This window comes from Chrysemys picta, chromosome 3, assembly GCF_011386835.1.
Source record: "Chrysemys picta bellii isolate R12L10 chromosome 3, ASM1138683v2, whole genome shotgun sequence".
NCBI classification, from domain to species: Eukaryota; Metazoa; Chordata; order Testudines; family Emydidae; genus Chrysemys; species Chrysemys picta.
The window spans coordinates 11,739,684-11,756,779 of record NC_088793.1 but is presented as its reverse complement, the minus strand read 5'-3'; the positions used below and the strand labels follow the sequence as shown (position 1 = coordinate 11,756,779).

General features: G+C 46.3%; 1 protein-coding gene across 1 annotated transcript in view; it reads right to left on the bottom strand.

Moving 5' to 3' along the window:
* Positions 1-17,096, bottom strand: part of BLK (BLK proto-oncogene, Src family tyrosine kinase) — a 71,890-nt gene that overhangs the window by 24,506 nt on the left and 30,288 nt on the right. Inside the window, exons 4-6 of the mRNA XM_008171869.4 lie at positions 9,348-9,441; positions 7,764-7,862; positions 5,991-6,094 (exon numbers count right to left, since the gene is read on the bottom strand). Of these exons, the coding sequence (XP_008170091.1) occupies positions 5,991-6,094; positions 7,764-7,862; positions 9,348-9,441 (297 nt within the window). The remainder of the gene's footprint in view (positions 1-5,990; positions 6,095-7,763; positions 7,863-9,347; positions 9,442-17,096) is intronic.

The window sequence follows — 17,096 nt, the reverse complement described above, 5'->3', positions numbered from 1 at the left end:
ATGATGGCTCTGATCCAGCCTTGCCATGCTTATATTCATATGTCTCCTGAGTCCAAGTCATATATTTTATTCACAAGATCCTACTTCCACCCCTTGTATCAGTCTAATCAGGGATAGAACATACTATGTGGGGTAGATTCACCCATTCTCCACAGCACTGACAAATATAGAGTTTATTCATGATTATTATTTATTTGCCACAGGTCCCAATCAGGATCAGACCCTCACTGTTCCAGAGACGGTACATGTGTATGGACAGAAATAGTCCCTGCCACCAAGTATTTACAATCTAGGCCATAGATACCATAGAGACTAGGAATATGTGTGGGCAAAGGGCCTCACTGAGTTGCATTACTGAGTTGCCTCACTGAGTTTGGTTGGATGAATTCCTGGAGCTTTCATCACATGACATAATCTTTAATTAAAGATTAATTTTTAATTCCTGGAGACTCCAGGACAATCCTGGAGGGTTGGCAACCCTACCTCACTCCCTTTCCAGCCCTTCATTTGACAGCATAGGGTGGACTGCTGGGCCTGCATGGAGTCCCACTGAATGTGACTGTCCCAGCCACTCCAGAGCCCCACTGAAGTTAGTTACCCAGGCAAGGCCTAGCTTAAATCAAGGCATAAGGTTGGACAACTGTTCCCAGAGAGTAGTTATCAGTGGTTCACAGTCAAGCTGGAAGGGCATAACAAGTGGGGTCCCGCAGGGATCAGTTCTGGGTCTGGTTCTGTTTAATGATTTAGATAATGGCACAGAGCGTACACTTATAAAGTTTGCGGATGATACCAACCCATGAAGGGTTGCAAGTGTTTTGGAAGATAGGATTAAAATTCAAAATGATCTGGACAAACCGGAGAAATGGTCTGAGGTAAATAGGATGAAATTCTCTAAGGACAAATGCAAAGTACTCCACTTAGGAAGGAACAATCAGTTGCACACCTACAAAATGGGAAATGACTGCCTAGGAAGGAGTACTGTGGAAAGGGATCTGGGGGTCATTGTGGGTCACAAGCTAAAAATGTGTCAACAGTGTAACACTGCTGCAAAAAAAACAAACATCATTCTGGGATGTATTAACAGGAGTTGTAAGCAACACATGAGAAGTAATTCTTCCACTCTACTCTGCACTAATTAGGCCTCAACTGGAGTATTGTGTCCAGTTCTGGGCACCACATTTCAGGAAAGATGTGGACAAATTGAAGAAAGTCCAGAGAAGAGCAACAAAAACGTTTAAAGTTCTAGAAAACACGACCTATGAGGGAAGACTGAAAAAATTGGGTTTGTTTAATCCAGAGAAGAGTAGATAGAGGGAACATGATAACAGTTTTCAAGTACATAAAAGGTTGCTACAAGAAGGAGGAAGAAAAATTGTTCTCCTTAACCTCTGTGGATAGGACAAGAAGCAATGGGCTTAAATTACAGCAAGGGAGGTTTAGGTTGGACATTAGGAAAAACTTCCTAACTGTCAGGGTGATTAAGCACTGGCATAAATTGCCTACAGAGATTGTGGAATCAGGGCCATCCTTACCCATACTAAAGTATGCAGGTGCGTAGGACACCAGGAAATTTGGGGCACCACATTTCCTGGAGCCCCTGTGCAGCTGCGTGCTGCTCCAGCCCCTGCTCCGCCTCTTCCCCATAGACCCTGCCCCTGCTCCGCTCCAGTCCCACCCCTTCCTGCCACTGCTCCGCCCCAGCCATGCCCCTACTCCACCCCTTCCTGAAAGTCCCCACCCTGCTCTGCCCCCACCCCGCCCCGTCCCACCCCTGAGGACTGTAGCAGGGCCAGGCCTGCACTCACCGGCAGCGGGAAGTGCAGCAACCTGGCCCCAGCTGCACCACCAGTGAGTGCTGGGGTGTGGTTCCCCCATCCCCCAAGCCAGCCCCCCCGTGGAGGCCTGCCCCCCACCCCACGTTGGGGGGCTGCGTAGGGCCCCAGAATAGCTAGGGACGGCCCTGTGTGGAATCTCCATCATTGGGGATTTTTAAGAGCAGGTTAGACAAACAGCTGTCAGGGATGGTCTAGATAATCCTTAGTCCTGCCATGGGGGCAGGGGACTAGACTAGGTGACCTTTCAAGGTCCCTTCCAGTCCTATGATTCTATAATAATGGGTATAAAAAACAAAAGGAAAGAGTGGGCAAGAGAGGACGGAAGTAACAGTGATCAAGGCATGTGGCTACATCGCTAGTCTATTCCTGGCCTGCTTAAAGGTACCACATCCTGCTAGCCGCAGAATCAATAGTAATGTTACCGAGTGGCTCTCTGAGGTGAAACTCTTAAGCACTTTTTTTCAGATTTGCCTGTCTCAGAACTTGCCCTAGATAAGCCTGAAGTTCTGGATGTCACAGATCTATGTACAAAGAAACCACCTAGCTAGAGCCAACTTAGTAAGTCCCCACTGGGTGGGGAAAGGCGTCGTTTTATGTTTAGAAAAAGTTTGTCACTCTGCTTCAAACACAGGGGCTTTGGCATAGATACATAGAATCATACAAATGGAAGGGACCTCAAAAGGTCATCTAGTCCACTCCCCCGCGCAAAGGCAGTGGTGTTCAACCTGTGGTCCGCAGACCCCTAGGGGTCCACAGACTATGTCTAAGATTTCCAAAGGGGTCCGTACTTCCATTCAAAATTTGTTAAGGGTCCGCATATGAAAAAAGGTTGAAAACCACTGACCTAGACCACCCCTGAAAGGTGTTTGTCCAACCTGTTCTTAAAAACCTCCATTGATGGGGATTCCACAGCCCTCCCTTGGAAGCCTGTTCCAGAGCTTAACTGCCCTTGTGGTTAGGAAGTTTTTTTTTTAATATCTAACCTAAATCTCTCTTGCTGCAAATTAAGCCTATTTCTTGACCAACATTCAGTGGACATGGAGAACAATTAATCACATTCCTCTTTATAACAGCCCTTAACGTATTTGAAAACTGTTATTAAGTCCCCACCCAGTCTTCTTTTCTCAAGTCACTTGCTCTCCCTGCTTAGCAAGGTAAGATCTTTGCCTGAGAATGGCACATCTAATCGACTCCTCTCAGTGTTTTGTGAGCTGGAAAGAGAGCTTGTCACCCAAACTATTGTTATGTAATGGTGGGGCCCACAATATGTCTAGGGACTGGCCACACAGAGAAAGGGACAGTCCCTGTTTGAAGAGCTTCCTTGCTAAAGGTACAAGAGAAACACATGAAAGTTGGTGAAAGCTGCGATCACATCCAAGCACTTTAAAAAAAAATTAAGCATCTAGGCCAGCTGCCCCTCCCCCAAGCTTTTATTAGCTGTCTCAGAAAAAGAATTAGATAAGTTCGTAGAGCAGAGGTCCATCAACTGCTCTGAGCCAAGATGGTCAGGGATGGAAACCCATACTCCAGGTGCCCCTAAGCCTCTGACTGCCAGAGGCTGGGACTGGACAACAGGGGATGGATCACCCAATAATTACCTTGTGCTGTTCATTCCCTTTGAAGCCTCTGGCATTGGCCACTGTCAGAGACAGGATACTGAGTTTGATGGACCATTGGTCTGAGCCAGTGTGGCTGTTCTTATGGATAATACATTGTAGAAGTGGGCATTCAAGAGGGATTTCAATGAGGAGAGGATAGTAGTTTTTCATATCACTGCAGGGGACACTCCAAATCTCTATCTGTCTATCTAAGATACTGGGAGGTAAGGAAATGCTACTGTCCCCATTTTACAGATGGGGAACCGAGGAGCACAGAGAAACTAAATGATGTGTTTAAAGTAACACCGGCAGTCTGTGTGGATCAAGGACATGAGTAGGGTGACCAGATGTCCCGATTTTATAGGGACAGTCCCGATATTTGGGGCTTTTTCTTATATAGATACCTATTACCCCCCACCCCCGTTCTGATTTTTTACACTTGCTGTCTGGTCACCCTAGACATGAACCACCTCTCCCAAGTCCTAGGCTAGAGCCTAAACCACTGAACCAAGTAGACTTCCATCTTCTACGCTGATGAGGCAAGAACCATAAAACAAGAAAGAACAAAAACAAAGTCCCCTTTGGAGAACCCAGTCTGTGACTTCCTGGTAATCCTCTGTCCTGAAGTGAACACAAAATGGCTGCTGGACTTTGCAGACAGCACACTTCTTAAATTTGTAAAGGCGTATGTGATGGGGCAGAGAACCTCCCCCCACCCACACACACACACACCAGTCAAGAAGGGCTTCAGGAACTCTGTGGTCACAATCAGCCCAACCTGCCGCAGCTGCATGGCTTGTCAGGCCCAGGGGTGGGCCCTTAAAGGGGAGGTGCACAGCCCAGTTGCGATTACACTCTGAAACAAGCAGAGCTAGAGCTCCCAGACTAGGGCTACGTCTACACTACATCTTTTCCAACGGTGCAGCTGCACCAATGCAGCTGTGCTTCTGTAGCGCTTGTGATGAAGATGCTCTTAAATCGACGGGAGAGAGCTCTCCCATCAGCTTAATAATTCCTGCCTTTGCAAGAGGTGGTCACTATGTCGGCGGCAGAAGCTCGCCTGCCAACCTAGCGCTTAGGTCAGTGTAATTTATGCCGCTTAGGGTGTGGGTTATTCACATCCCTGAGTGACGTAAATTATACTGAATTACTCTGTAGTGTAGACAAGGGTTAGGGCGTGGGGTTCTTTGCTGAGGAACAGCTTGGCAGCACCTCCTGCCTGCGCCCTCTGAGAAAAGAAGACAGGCTGGTTTGTTTCTTTTACTGACATCCCCAAGACTATCTCTTGGCCTGTAGCCATGGAGGAGAACGGGAGCTGGGATTTCCTGTGTAGCCAGAGAGAGAGCTTCCCCTCCTTTGTGTGAGGGAGGGGCCTGGCTCCTTGTGGGCCTTGGGACGAGTTGCCTTTTTATTTGGACTGTTTTATATTCTCCTGGAAGGGGGTGGACTTGCTAAGAGGTACAGCTGGAGGGCCGTACCCCAGGACTGGCCCACAGGAATGCTGTCACCCAGGGAATGTTGTATAAACGCCTGCCTTCATCCCAAAGGGGCAACCTTGAGACAACCTTTAACAGTGCAGCACAAAGAAACAAGATCTTAACAGTTACACACACGCAAAAGATTATGTAACACTGACAGACCACGGTCGGGATCGAACCTGGGACCTCTGGAGCTAAATGCATGAGCCTCTACTGCACGAGCTAAAAGGTATGTGGCCCTTAGCTAAGGCTGTAGCAAACTCATTAATCTCTAAGTGGTCTCGGTGCTACTAAAAGGGACAGAACACCACATCCAGGAGGTGTGTGGGTTACAATTGTTTACTTCAGCGATTCCTCCCTTCCATCTACATCTGATTGAGTCCTCAACACCTGTGCGCGTTGGTGTGTATGTGAAAATTAATAACTAGGGATGGGTGAATCAGTTCAGAAAGCTCGTGAATTACCCTTTCTCCCCCGACCCAAATGTATGTCCATGCACAGAATCAAGCCTGTCAGAGGCTCTCAAACATTTGGATCAATTCCCCCCATTAAAGGTAGTGGGGAAAAGATTTTTTCCTCCTGTGAAAAATTTCCACAAAAATGAAATTCTTTTCATCAAAATGTTCTTCAAAATGTGTTGAGTTTTGGTTGAAAACCCAAACGCTCTATGAAAAATGTTGACAAAAGTGTCCATTTTGCCAAAAAAACCATTTCCATCAGAGAAAAACAATGATTCTATGGAAAAAAATGTGACCACCACTCCCTCTTGCACTACCCACATCTTTGGCACAAAATATGCCAGGGGCTGTTCTGTGGGTAGCCATCATTTCCACACCCACACCCAGGCACTGGAACTGGAAATGCAAGAAATCTTGTGAGAAAATCTGATCTCATGAAATTAGGGCCCAGTTTTGCAGACGTTTTGTATCTAATCTAATCTGTCTAGGTTGGTACAGCTCCAGTAGGTTTCAAGACTGTAGAACCATAAGAGAAGTAGCTACATTTGCGGGGGTTCTAATTTGAAATCTTTGGAGGTTTGTCCAGCAATAATCAGAGGCCACCCACCTCCCGAATCTTACCTTTATTTGTTTCACTCTCTCTTACAAGGAAAGACCCGACTTTGTTGCCAGGAGCCATCAACAACCGTTCGGCATCTTTTCTACTGAGAGCTTTAAAAAACCATCTGAGGGAGAAAAGTCATGAAATAGTTATAAAGAGCTCCAAGAAGAGGCAAATTCTACCCAGCTGTTCACTTTTGTGCCATTAAAATGCTGAGTGTTGTGTTTAGCCTAGCAAAATGAAGGCTATGAGGGGACATGATTGCTCTTTAGAAATACATTGGGGGAGTGAGAAGAGCTATTTAAGTGAAAGGACAATGGGGATAAACTGGCCATGATTAAATTCAGGCTGGAAATTAGAAGAAGCTCTCTGACCATCAGAGGAGTGAGGTTCGGGAACAGCCTTCCTATAGGAGTAGTGAGGGCAAACAACCTCATTAGTTTTAAGAGGGAGCTGATAGGTTGATGAACAGGATTAGTTGAGGTGGTTGTCTTTGATAGCAGGGGACTGGACTCAACCCAAACAGTCGCTTTCAGTCCTAGGTTGGCTGTTCCTCTGTCTAAGACTGACTACATTTCAGGATGGTTTTAGGTCTCCTAACATAACATTTTCAAGAGATTAGGATCAGACTTCTGTTCACTTTGTGTCCAAATATCAGTGTGAATGTATATCCCAGGGATAAGCCTGTATATATTCTTTTGCAGGTTCAGTTGGATGCATCTTCACTTCTCTAGCTTAGTAAGTCACATGGCGCTGGGCTGTTAAAGAGCTGTCATGTTCTGCCCCAGGAAAAGGTTTTTCAGTGGTGAGCAGAGTGATGGCTGTATATGCAAGTATATGCAAATAGACAGCATATCACTGGAATCAGGAATATCTCTGAAACTGGAGTAGGGTGACCAGATGTCCCGATTTCATAGGGACAATCTCGATATTTGGGGCTCTGTCTTATATACCTCTACCCCGATATAACGCTGTCCTTGGGAGCCAAAAAAATCTTACCGCGTTATAGGTGAAACTGCATTATATCGAACTTGCTTTGATCCGCCAGAGTGCGCAGCCCCCCCCCCCCGAGCACTGCTTTACCGTGTTATATCTGAATTCGTGTTATATCGGGTCGCGTTATATCGGGGTAGAGGTGTAGAGGTGCCTATTACCCCCCACACCTCCATCCCGATTTTTCACACTTGCTATCCAGTCACCCTAAACTGGAATGACCTTTGTTTAAACTGCACCCACTGTAGTCTCCTTTGGAATTCTTTGGGACCAAAGCTGCTACATAATCATATAGCATTATATTACAGAGTGTATCCCTTTTAAGCTGTTACTGTTGGCATGTTAAGGGACTGAATTCCTCCCAAATTGAAATTGAATGCTGCCTTTTACCTTTCTCCCACACTAGAAACTCCATTTGCACCTTCTCTGAGCCCTTTAATTCACTGGTATTTAAAGGATATGAAGATATTAGGAATTCAATCTTCCCATTAGAAAGATAGGGAACAGTATCAGTGTTTTTATTAGTCTTCTGGCCAAATTCCTCTTGGCAGTTCCAATCCCCTAAAACACTCTGCATTTTAAACTCCACATCCTCTCCTAAATTGGTGTGTAGTGTTACTGTGGGCTGTGAAACAGCTGTCACCTTCCAGCACAGCTGTGGCTGCATTTCGGTGACGGTTGAAACAATTCCTATTGTCAGCCCTTCCTGCTCCTATATTTATAATAACCCTCGGAGGGGCTATTATAAATACAAAGCATTGATATTAGCGTTAATGTTTCATATAAGCTTGTGCACCTACTTTTCCACTTCCAAGGTATCCATTTGTGCGACGAAGTTACTGGGGACGTAACCCTTCTTTCCAGTGGTGAGAGACTTTGCCAGCCACCAGTCCCCATCTCTACAAACCAAACAGGACAAGAAGCATGAACACCAAAAGGAGCTTCGACATGGATCCCGCCTAAGACGACTCATGGATTTGGAGGCTTCATGAACCTTGCAAAGTAGGAAGCACGTTTTGAAGCCCTCTCTCATGCAGGTAGCCCTGTACTCTACAGGTAGCACCACAGGGTGTGTCTACACTGCAGCTGGGAGGTGATCAAGCTAGCATGCTAAATATAGCAGTGTGCCTGCAGCCGCACTGGCGGTGACTTGGGCTAGCTGCCCAAGTACAACCCGGTCTGAGATCATAGGTACATGCTGCCGTGGGGCCACCCTGCTATTTTTAGCACACTAGCTTGATCAGAACTGGCGCAGGTATGTCTGCCCGAGCTGGGAATTACACCTCCCAGATGCAGTGTAGACAGACCCACAGACGCCCATTCCTATAGGCCACCCCCAGTTTGAAGGCAGTCTAGAAAGGCAACCTTTAAAGACACTGGTTTATTCAACCCTGAACAAGTGGGTGTTTTTCACTTCCCACCTTCAGCCCCAAGCTCCCAGACAGAGACCCGAGCACTGTCTTCAATTCCCCATCTGCTCCTCACTGCTGCTTCCTTTATCACATGAGGTAGCTCTCTGCTTTGGTCACTCCGAGTGCCTTCAGAAACCACAGCATTACTGGGGTAGTAACTGAAAGCTGTTCTCATCTCCTGGATGTTCAGGAGCCAACATGTAACCAGCTGAGTGGTCTCAGCTCGGGGGGGGCAGGTGTCTGAATCAGAAATATCCACCAGCATCACTAACCCCATTTGTGAGAGCCTCACAGAGAGGTTATGGACTAACACTTAATGAACAGCTCTCTCACTGCAAATCCCTAACTGGGAGAGTGGAAAGTCACATGGTAGGGGGAGGGCTAGCTCAGTGGTTTGAGCATTGGCCTGCTAAACCCAGGGTTGTGAGTTCAATCCTCAAGGGGGCCATTTAAGGATCTGGGGCAAAAATCTGTCTGGGGATCAGTCCTGCTTTGAGCAGGGGGTTGCACTAGATGATCTCCTGAGGTCCCTTCCAACCCTGATATTCTATGAAGGTGAGGCAAGCCTGCAATGTTATTCTCATCTGGATTAACACCTGGTGTCTGTTTCAGGGCTGGCTCTCTTTCACCAGGACTATGGCCACACAAAAGTTTTTAAAACAAACTAAACCCACATCCTTTTTAAGGCAAAGATCAGCCTACGTGCTGACACGTCATTATTTATACTACTTCAGCACCTATGAGCATCAACTCACAGCAAAGCCACATTGCTGGGTGCTGTCCATACAAACTCAATTGACTAAAGATGTGTTATCATCCCTGTTCTACAGATAGGGAACCAAGTGACTTCCCAAGACCACAGACTAGGCCTGGAAGAGCCAAGCACTGAACCCAGATCTCCAGAGCTCCACGGTATTTTGTAAAGACTTCTCCAGTAGGGGCTGGCAAGTGCGGTGGAGGGGGATCACTTACCTAGATAGGATTTGAAGCTTCTCTCCCTTGGTCAGCTCCAAGTCGCGGTCACTCGTGGAAGCGAAATCATACAGTACAATCACAAAGTCCTCTTCTGCAGCAAGAGAAAGTGACACCATTGGGTTTAGCTGGTCTGCCATTGATTGGGGAATTAAATATGTGGTGCATGGATTTTAGTGAACTCCAAACCCCACCTCCTCCCTCTTCCCTTGGTCATAGTGGACGACATCACCATCCTCTCTAGTGCGTATTCTGGGCCTTCTCTTTTAATTCAATATCTCTCTAGACCCGCACATCTAGGCCACATTTAAATCTTGTTGCTACTTTCTACACAACATCTCTGAGGCCTTGTCTACATTGGCAGCAGTGTGTAGGGTACGAGTAGCCACCGTGAAAAGCAGGCTGCGTCCACAGTGTGACGTGTCGCTACATGCAGCAGTGAAAGGCTCTGGCAGCGGGGAAGCAGAAAGGAAAGGTTCCTGCAGCTTCCCGCTGCCAGAGCCTTTCCCCGCTACTGAGTCTTTCCCTGCGTCGGGGAAAGGCTCCTGCACAGGGAGGACACGGGACACTACCCTTAAAAATAGCAGTGGAGATGGGGGAGGCATTGTTCGGGCAGGTAGAGAGCTATGTAGGGTAAATACCCTAAGGTTCTAGTGTGTCTTTACTCACCTAAGCAGTGCCTCACTGTCAGGGCCGGCTCTAGGATTTTTGCCACCCCAAACAAAAACATTTTGGGCTGTTCCCCCTTTTTTTTCCTGCCCCCCTGCCCCCAGCCCCACCCCAACTCCACCCCTTCCGAACCCCTTCCCCAAATCCCCGGCCCTGCCTCCTCCCCTGGGCGTGCCGCATTTCCCCCCCCCCATTGCTTCCTGCGAGCCCCCCACGACCTCCCGCTCTAGCTCACCTCCGCTCCGCCTGCTCCCCCGGGCGCGCCGCTGCTCCGCTTCTCCCCCCCCCTCTCGGTTGAGGGAGGGGGAAGAAGTGGAGCAGCGGCGCATTCAGGGGAGCAGGCGGAGTGGAGGTGAGCTAGGGTGGGGGGGCGCAGGAAGTAAGGGGGGTAGAGGAACCACTCACCTCCGCTCCACCACCGCTGCCTCCCCCGAGCGCCTCCCCCACTCGGCTTCTCCCTCCCTCCTTCCCAGCCTTGCTGCGTGAAACAGCTGTTTCATGTGCGGCAAGCCTGGGGGGGTGGGGAAGCGGAGCGGCAGCGCGTTCAGGGGAGCAAGCGGAGTGGAGGGGAGCTAGGGTCGGGGGGCGCAGGAAGTAACGGGGGGTAGAGGAACCGCTCCCCGCTCCAGCTCACCTCCGCTCCACCACTGCCGCCTCCCCTGAGCGCCTGCCGCTCGGCTTCTCCTCCCTCCCAGCCTTGCTGCGCAAAACAGCTGTTTCCCGCGCGGCAAGCCTGGGAGGGAGGGGGAAGAAGCGGAGCGGCGGCGGCGTGCTCAGGGGAGCAGGCGGAGGCAAGCTGGGGCGGCGGGGGCACTTTTTCCCCATGCCCCGGAGTCGGCGCCTAGGATGGCCGGCCCCAGAATGCCGCCCCTAGAAATGTGCCGCCCCAAGCACCTGCTTGTTTTGCTGGTGCCGGAAGCCGGCCCTGCTCACTGTCTACACTGCTATTTATACCCATGCTAGGGGGGCATGCAGTGTATGTACTCTACATATCACTGTCATGTGTAGACATAGCCTAAGACCCAGCCTGTCCTCTCAGTCCACTCAGCTCCTTCAGGCCCCCATCCTCTCATATCTCAACTACTGCTTCCTCCTTGCCGGCCTTTCCCCACTCAAGACCATTCAAAGTACTGGTACTGCTGCAGTCCTCTTCTTGGCTCCTCTCGATTTCCATCGGCTTTGGACCAGGTCCTTAGATTGTAAAGACTTCAGGGCCGAGGCTATGGGCCCGATTCTCTGTCCCCACACCCCACCTTTACACCAGCGGCATTGCATCAGTGTAAAAGAGGTGCCATGAAACGTAGCCTCGGGCCCTGCACCTTACTCTAAAATGCTGGCCACACCCAGCACATTGTGGACACTATCAGAGTATGACTAACATAATAATCCACTCCAGTGTGGACCCTTTGTCACTGAACTACTTGGTGATGTTGTTTCATTGCTACATTTCCATGCCTCATGCCTACAGCACGGCTGCATCTCTCTCAACAAGTATGTAACTATTCACGTGCTCTGTGTGGTTACAGCCACTGAAGCAGAAAAGACCTCTGCTCTCCTGACATTCTGGGGCAAATCAAACCCTTCTAGGAGCTTAAGTAAAAACCCCAAATGATGTGGAAAGATTTTGTGTGCGCGCAGCCGAATTAATGCAGCAGGGGTGATAAACAGTCTATATATAGAACGTCTCAAGACAGACAGTCAAGTCACATTCTCTCTTTGACCTTTTCAAATAATGCCACCAGCAAGCAGCCCAGACTACCTCTTTTCACTGAACGATAATACGTCTCCAGAACAACACGAGTTTTGTGTGTGCCGGGCCTAGCTGTTGGTTTGGGATTTATTGGCAATGTCGCATGATCAAAGGGGGAAATCGTGAGGCTCTGGAAACCAAAGCCTCCTCCAGCTTGTAGGGAGGAACTTGAAGGTCAACTGGGCAGATTCAAGTGTGTCAGTCTGAGGCTTCCTGAGATGAGGTAGGAGCAGCTCCAGTGAGAGAGAAAACTTGGAAACATAATAATGTTTTTCATTACTGTGGCGCTTTCCATCTGAGGATCTCAGAGCACGTCACACAGGTTAATGTGCTAACCCCCCACATCATCCCGTTGAGGCAGTTAATATTTATCCCTGTTTTAGTGATAATGAGATTGGGAGGAGAAGAGAGGTCAAATGCCCAATATTTTCTAAAGAAAGGTGAATTCTCATTGACTGATATCATCATTAAAACATGTTGATTTACAACTAAATAGTGCCTTTACTCTAGATTTGCTACATCTTTTTGCTATCTAGGAGAGTACACTATAACAATATATATTTATTTAAGCAATTTATATTATATTATATTATATTATATTATATTATATTATATTATCACTCATATTAATTGTACATTTTTATGTCAGAAAATGGTTTATGACATATTGCTTATTTACTAGATAATTAACTTTTTGCTCATGATTTATGTCAAGCTGAATTAGGATGGTAGAATTTAATTCAACACACAAACCAGCATATTATTTTTTATTTAAATGTTTTAAGAGATTATGTTTGCAGTGTTGTTGTAGCCGTGTCAGTCCCAGGATATTAGAGAGACAAGGTGGGTGAGGTAATATCTTTTATAGGACCATTTTCTGTTGGTGAGAAAGACAAGCTTTTGAGCTTACACAGAACTCTTCTTCTATATAAACTCAAAATCTTATCTCTTTCACCACAGAAGTCGTTCAATAAAAGATATTACCTCACCCGCCTTGTGTTTTAAGAGATTATGATAAGTTTAGGCCTTAACATATTTTGTATTAAATTCAGATTTCATTATAAACAGAAAAGAAACATTTAAGAAGAAAAACTTCTTGTAATTTAAATAACAAAATCAATAAAATCCAATTTAAATAAAAAAAAAATCCAAACATTTGGATTTTTTTTTTAAATCATCGATTTTTATCCACCCTGGTCAATGGCAGTTTCTCCACTGACCGCAATGGCCTTTGGATTAGGCCCTATGGGTAAATCTTCACTGTAATAAAAGATCCATGGCGCCGCGTCTCAGAGCTTGGTCAATTGACTCGGGCTCATGGGGTTTGGGCTGTGATGCTAAAAACAGCAGTGTAGACGTCCCAGCTCGGGCTGGAGACGGGCTCTGAGACCCTCCCCCTTTGCCAGGTTTCAGAGCCCAGAATATCTGCACTGCTATTTTCACTCCACAGCCTGAGCTCTGTTCCACAGCCTGAACCCTGACTCAGCACCACAGGTGCACCCTAAGTGACTTACCCCAAGGCCACATAAGTACCCTATGGTACAAACAGAACCCACACCTCCCTACTCCCAGTTCTGGCTTTAGTCACAAGAGTACTGATGACAGTGGGATTTACCCCACACTGGCTGTTTCGGACCAGGCAACAGAACAGACTTTGCTTACTAACTAGTGGATTTCCCCACTGTAAAATATGGATAATACCACTTTATGAACTCTTCTGTACAGCACCTAGCACAGTGAAGCCCTGATCTTGGAAGGGACCACTAGGTGGTGCTGTAGTATAAAAACAACAACCTGCATACTTTAATTACAGCCCAATGACTGCTTGGGTCAGCCTTGCTTTCAGAAGGGATCAACACCAGTTTAATCTGCACAGGTTTAGGGCCTACTAATTCAAACAGTTCTCCCACTGCTGTCCCATCATGCACTGGTGGAGGTTACAGATGTCCCAGAACCCATTGCTTCAGAGAGCTGGGCTGGGTCCTGTGGGATAGTTCCTCAGAGGGCGTTGTGCCCAAAATGGTTTACGACAGTGGTAGGCGGAGGTGGGGCAAAAAGACCACAGGTCAGAACGTGAGTTGGCCGTGCTACTGTAGGCACACCAAACCGTCTGTTCTTTCTCCGGTACTGTGCTCCCAGGTCTGCTAGAAATGCCCAGTTCTCTAGAGCTGATGGCCTTAAGACATGGCCGTAAGCGGCTCAGAGCAGGGTTAGACAACACTTTCATAAAACACCAGAGGCCTGTTTATGCAACAACATCCATTGCTGCTACCACTGGGTGTAACGTAATGCCGGGGGCCTCTCAGGCTGCTCAAACATTTTCCATCAAAAAAATTTTCTGTGGAAATTTGGGTGGAAATTTTCATGGGAAGTGTCAAAATTTGTGGGTGGGTTTTTTGTTTGTATTGCAGGGTTTTTCCCCCCAGAAAACTGAACATTTTTGGTCACCAATGTTTTAGTTTTAGGATGAAAGTTTTTCAGACATTGGCCAAAAATTTTCACTTTTCACTTTTTCAATATTTCCAAAATTTCCAATGGACATAACTCCTCTCCACTCCATGCTTTAGTTCATGTGTCTGGTGGGACAAGCATTAGGACAAATATTTTGAACAGTGACTAATGATGTGGGAGTCCCTGATTTTCAGAAAGCACTCAGCACCTGCTCTGTGAAAAACCAGGCCCCGGGTTGGCGACCCCAAAATGGAGGCACTCAAAAACCACTGGTGTTCTCTGAAAATCCAGGCTGTGATGTGGATAGCAAGAGAGAGGAAGAGGGAATTCCCTTTACCAAACACCTTTACAAAACCACCATATCTTCTCCCTACCAAATGCAGGACCAGGACTCCATTGTGCCAGGTTCTGTACAAACAGAACAAAAAGACAACCCCCCCCCCCCCCTAAGAGTGCAGAGAAGATGTAGGCCTTTTCGGGAATGCCAACTTTCAAATCCTCATGGTAACCACTGGGGACTTAACCCATGTGGTATGAAATGAGCAAAGACCCACCAAGAAGACAGGTTTGTATTTTTAAAACCCCCTAACTACAGGGCCTATAGGCCTAATTGAAATAGACACCATACAGTGCTGCCAATTCTTGTGATTTTATATGGATCCTATTGACTTTTGGTATTTTTCTTAAAGCTCCAGCCTCTGGAGTCAAGTGACTACCTAAGAATCTCAGCTTTCATTAAAAAAAAAGTCAGTTTGTAGCAACCATAGTTGCAGAAAAGAGATTGAAAGTGTGAAACAAGTTCACCCTAAAGTTTCACAAGCCAGAAGGTAAAGAAAAAGAACCCAACATTTACTCTTTCAACAACAACAAAAACACCGTGTGATTTTTAAAGCAATTCTCATGATTTTTTTGTGCCTTCAATCATGGGTTTTGAATGTGTGGGGTTGGCAATACTGAAGAAAACACATCTCAGGTCTTTTATTTCTTAGGCTTTTTTGATGGTTGAACTGCCTAGATTTTGAGTTTCCTCAGTCAATTCACATTAATCGTCTTGTCTTAATGGAATAAATTAATTATTCCAAAACTGTTCATAAAACTATGTTGTAGCAAAACAGCACTTTTGAAAATCCTTCCTCAGTTTGGAAAAAATAAGAACCTCACCACCCTGTTTCTTTGAACCTTCCCCCAAAACTAGAACTGATCCCAACCCCAAACCGAGCCTTCTTGGTCGTGTGTGTGTGTGAGTGTCTGTGTGCGCATGTGTGTGTGTTTTGAGATGGAATGGAAAAAGTCCCTGTAATATATCGTTGAAGTATTTTTCATTTTCACTGAGCACCTATGTACTTCTGCCTTCTGGCCGGAAGCAGAAGTGAAAGCTCCAATTATGAGGGAAGCTGTTCTCGTGTTTCTGGCTAGACTGGAAACAGGAGATGACAAATCCCCTCAAAAGCCCGCATTTGAGATTTCCAGACTGATTTTGCAGTCTTGAGAATAAAGCTGGTTGGGAATTTTCTGTCAAAATGGTGCTTTTTCCCTTCGGGAAAATGCAATTTCTGCAAAATCTTTCCACGGGAAAACGCTCAGACTCCCAAGGCAGTCAAATTACAGCTCCCATGAGGCTCCCTAGGAGCTCTTGGGGACACCAATTAAAGATGAACCAGCCTGAAACAAAACATTTCAACATTTCTGAATGGATATTTTTAGCCATGTTCTGGTCTGGGAAAAGTTTTGACATTTCGACTTTTCATCCAAAAACATATAGCAAAATATCGGAATTTCCCATGGGGATGGAAATTCCGATTTTCAACCAGCCCAGCTTAAGAGATTTTAATAAACTTTAGCTTAAGCATTTAAATACTGGCTCCTTGTCTGGGCAGACCCTTAGTTCCATACCTTGAGGTTCTTTTGTTAATAGCAATTAGGGTAGGAAGAATTTGATGCTTATTTTTAGGGGTTTCTATGGATAGTCCTGCATTTTTACACTGTTTTTATTGGCTAAAATTTTTGCACAAACGGGAAATAAAAATAACATAACCCCCAGTTTCTGAATAATTGTTACTTAATCAATATGTAATGGTGGTAGGTCCAGAGCTCATAGGACATAGAACTCCTGGGCCATCCACTCCAGTCCTCTGCTTTTGCAGGCAACCTTGTCATAGAACAGTTTCTGATATAATAGCTCCATAATCCTTAATATTAATTGTAACATTTTCCCTTTAAATTGACAAAAATCATCCTGGGACAGTAAACTATTAACACTGATGAGACCCTCCCCAACCTAAATTGGGGCCCCAATGTGCTAGGCACTGTACGTTGTGAGCTTTCCAGGCCAGGAACTTTTTCTTGCTATGTTTGTACAGGGCTGCTAGGCGCTACCACACTATGAATATTAAATAATGAGAATAAGACACAGTCCTCTGCATGAAGAGTTTACAATCTACATAGACAGGACAGGCGAAGGATGGCATAAAAGAACAATTATTAGCCCATTTTTCAGATGAGGAACTGAGGCACAGAGACATGAAATGGCTGCTTGGGGTTACCCAGAAAGTCTGGAGTAGAGCCAGGAAATGAACACAGCTCTTTCTGAGTCTCAGGCTTTGCTCACCCACAAAACATGTGCCAGTTTAATTCTATCAATGAAACACTTTTGTGTGGACCCTCTAACACTGGCTGAAGAACGCCTAATGGTGATTTAGTTTGTTCCTTATTAAATGTAAGCACTCAATATACAGCACTCTTCAACCAATTTGGAAAGAGTCCAGCGGAGGGCAACAAAAATGATTAGGGGTCTGGAGCACATGACTTACGAGGAGAGGCTGAGAGAACTAGGATTGTTTAGTCTCCAGAAGAGAAGAATGAGGGGGGATTTGATAGCA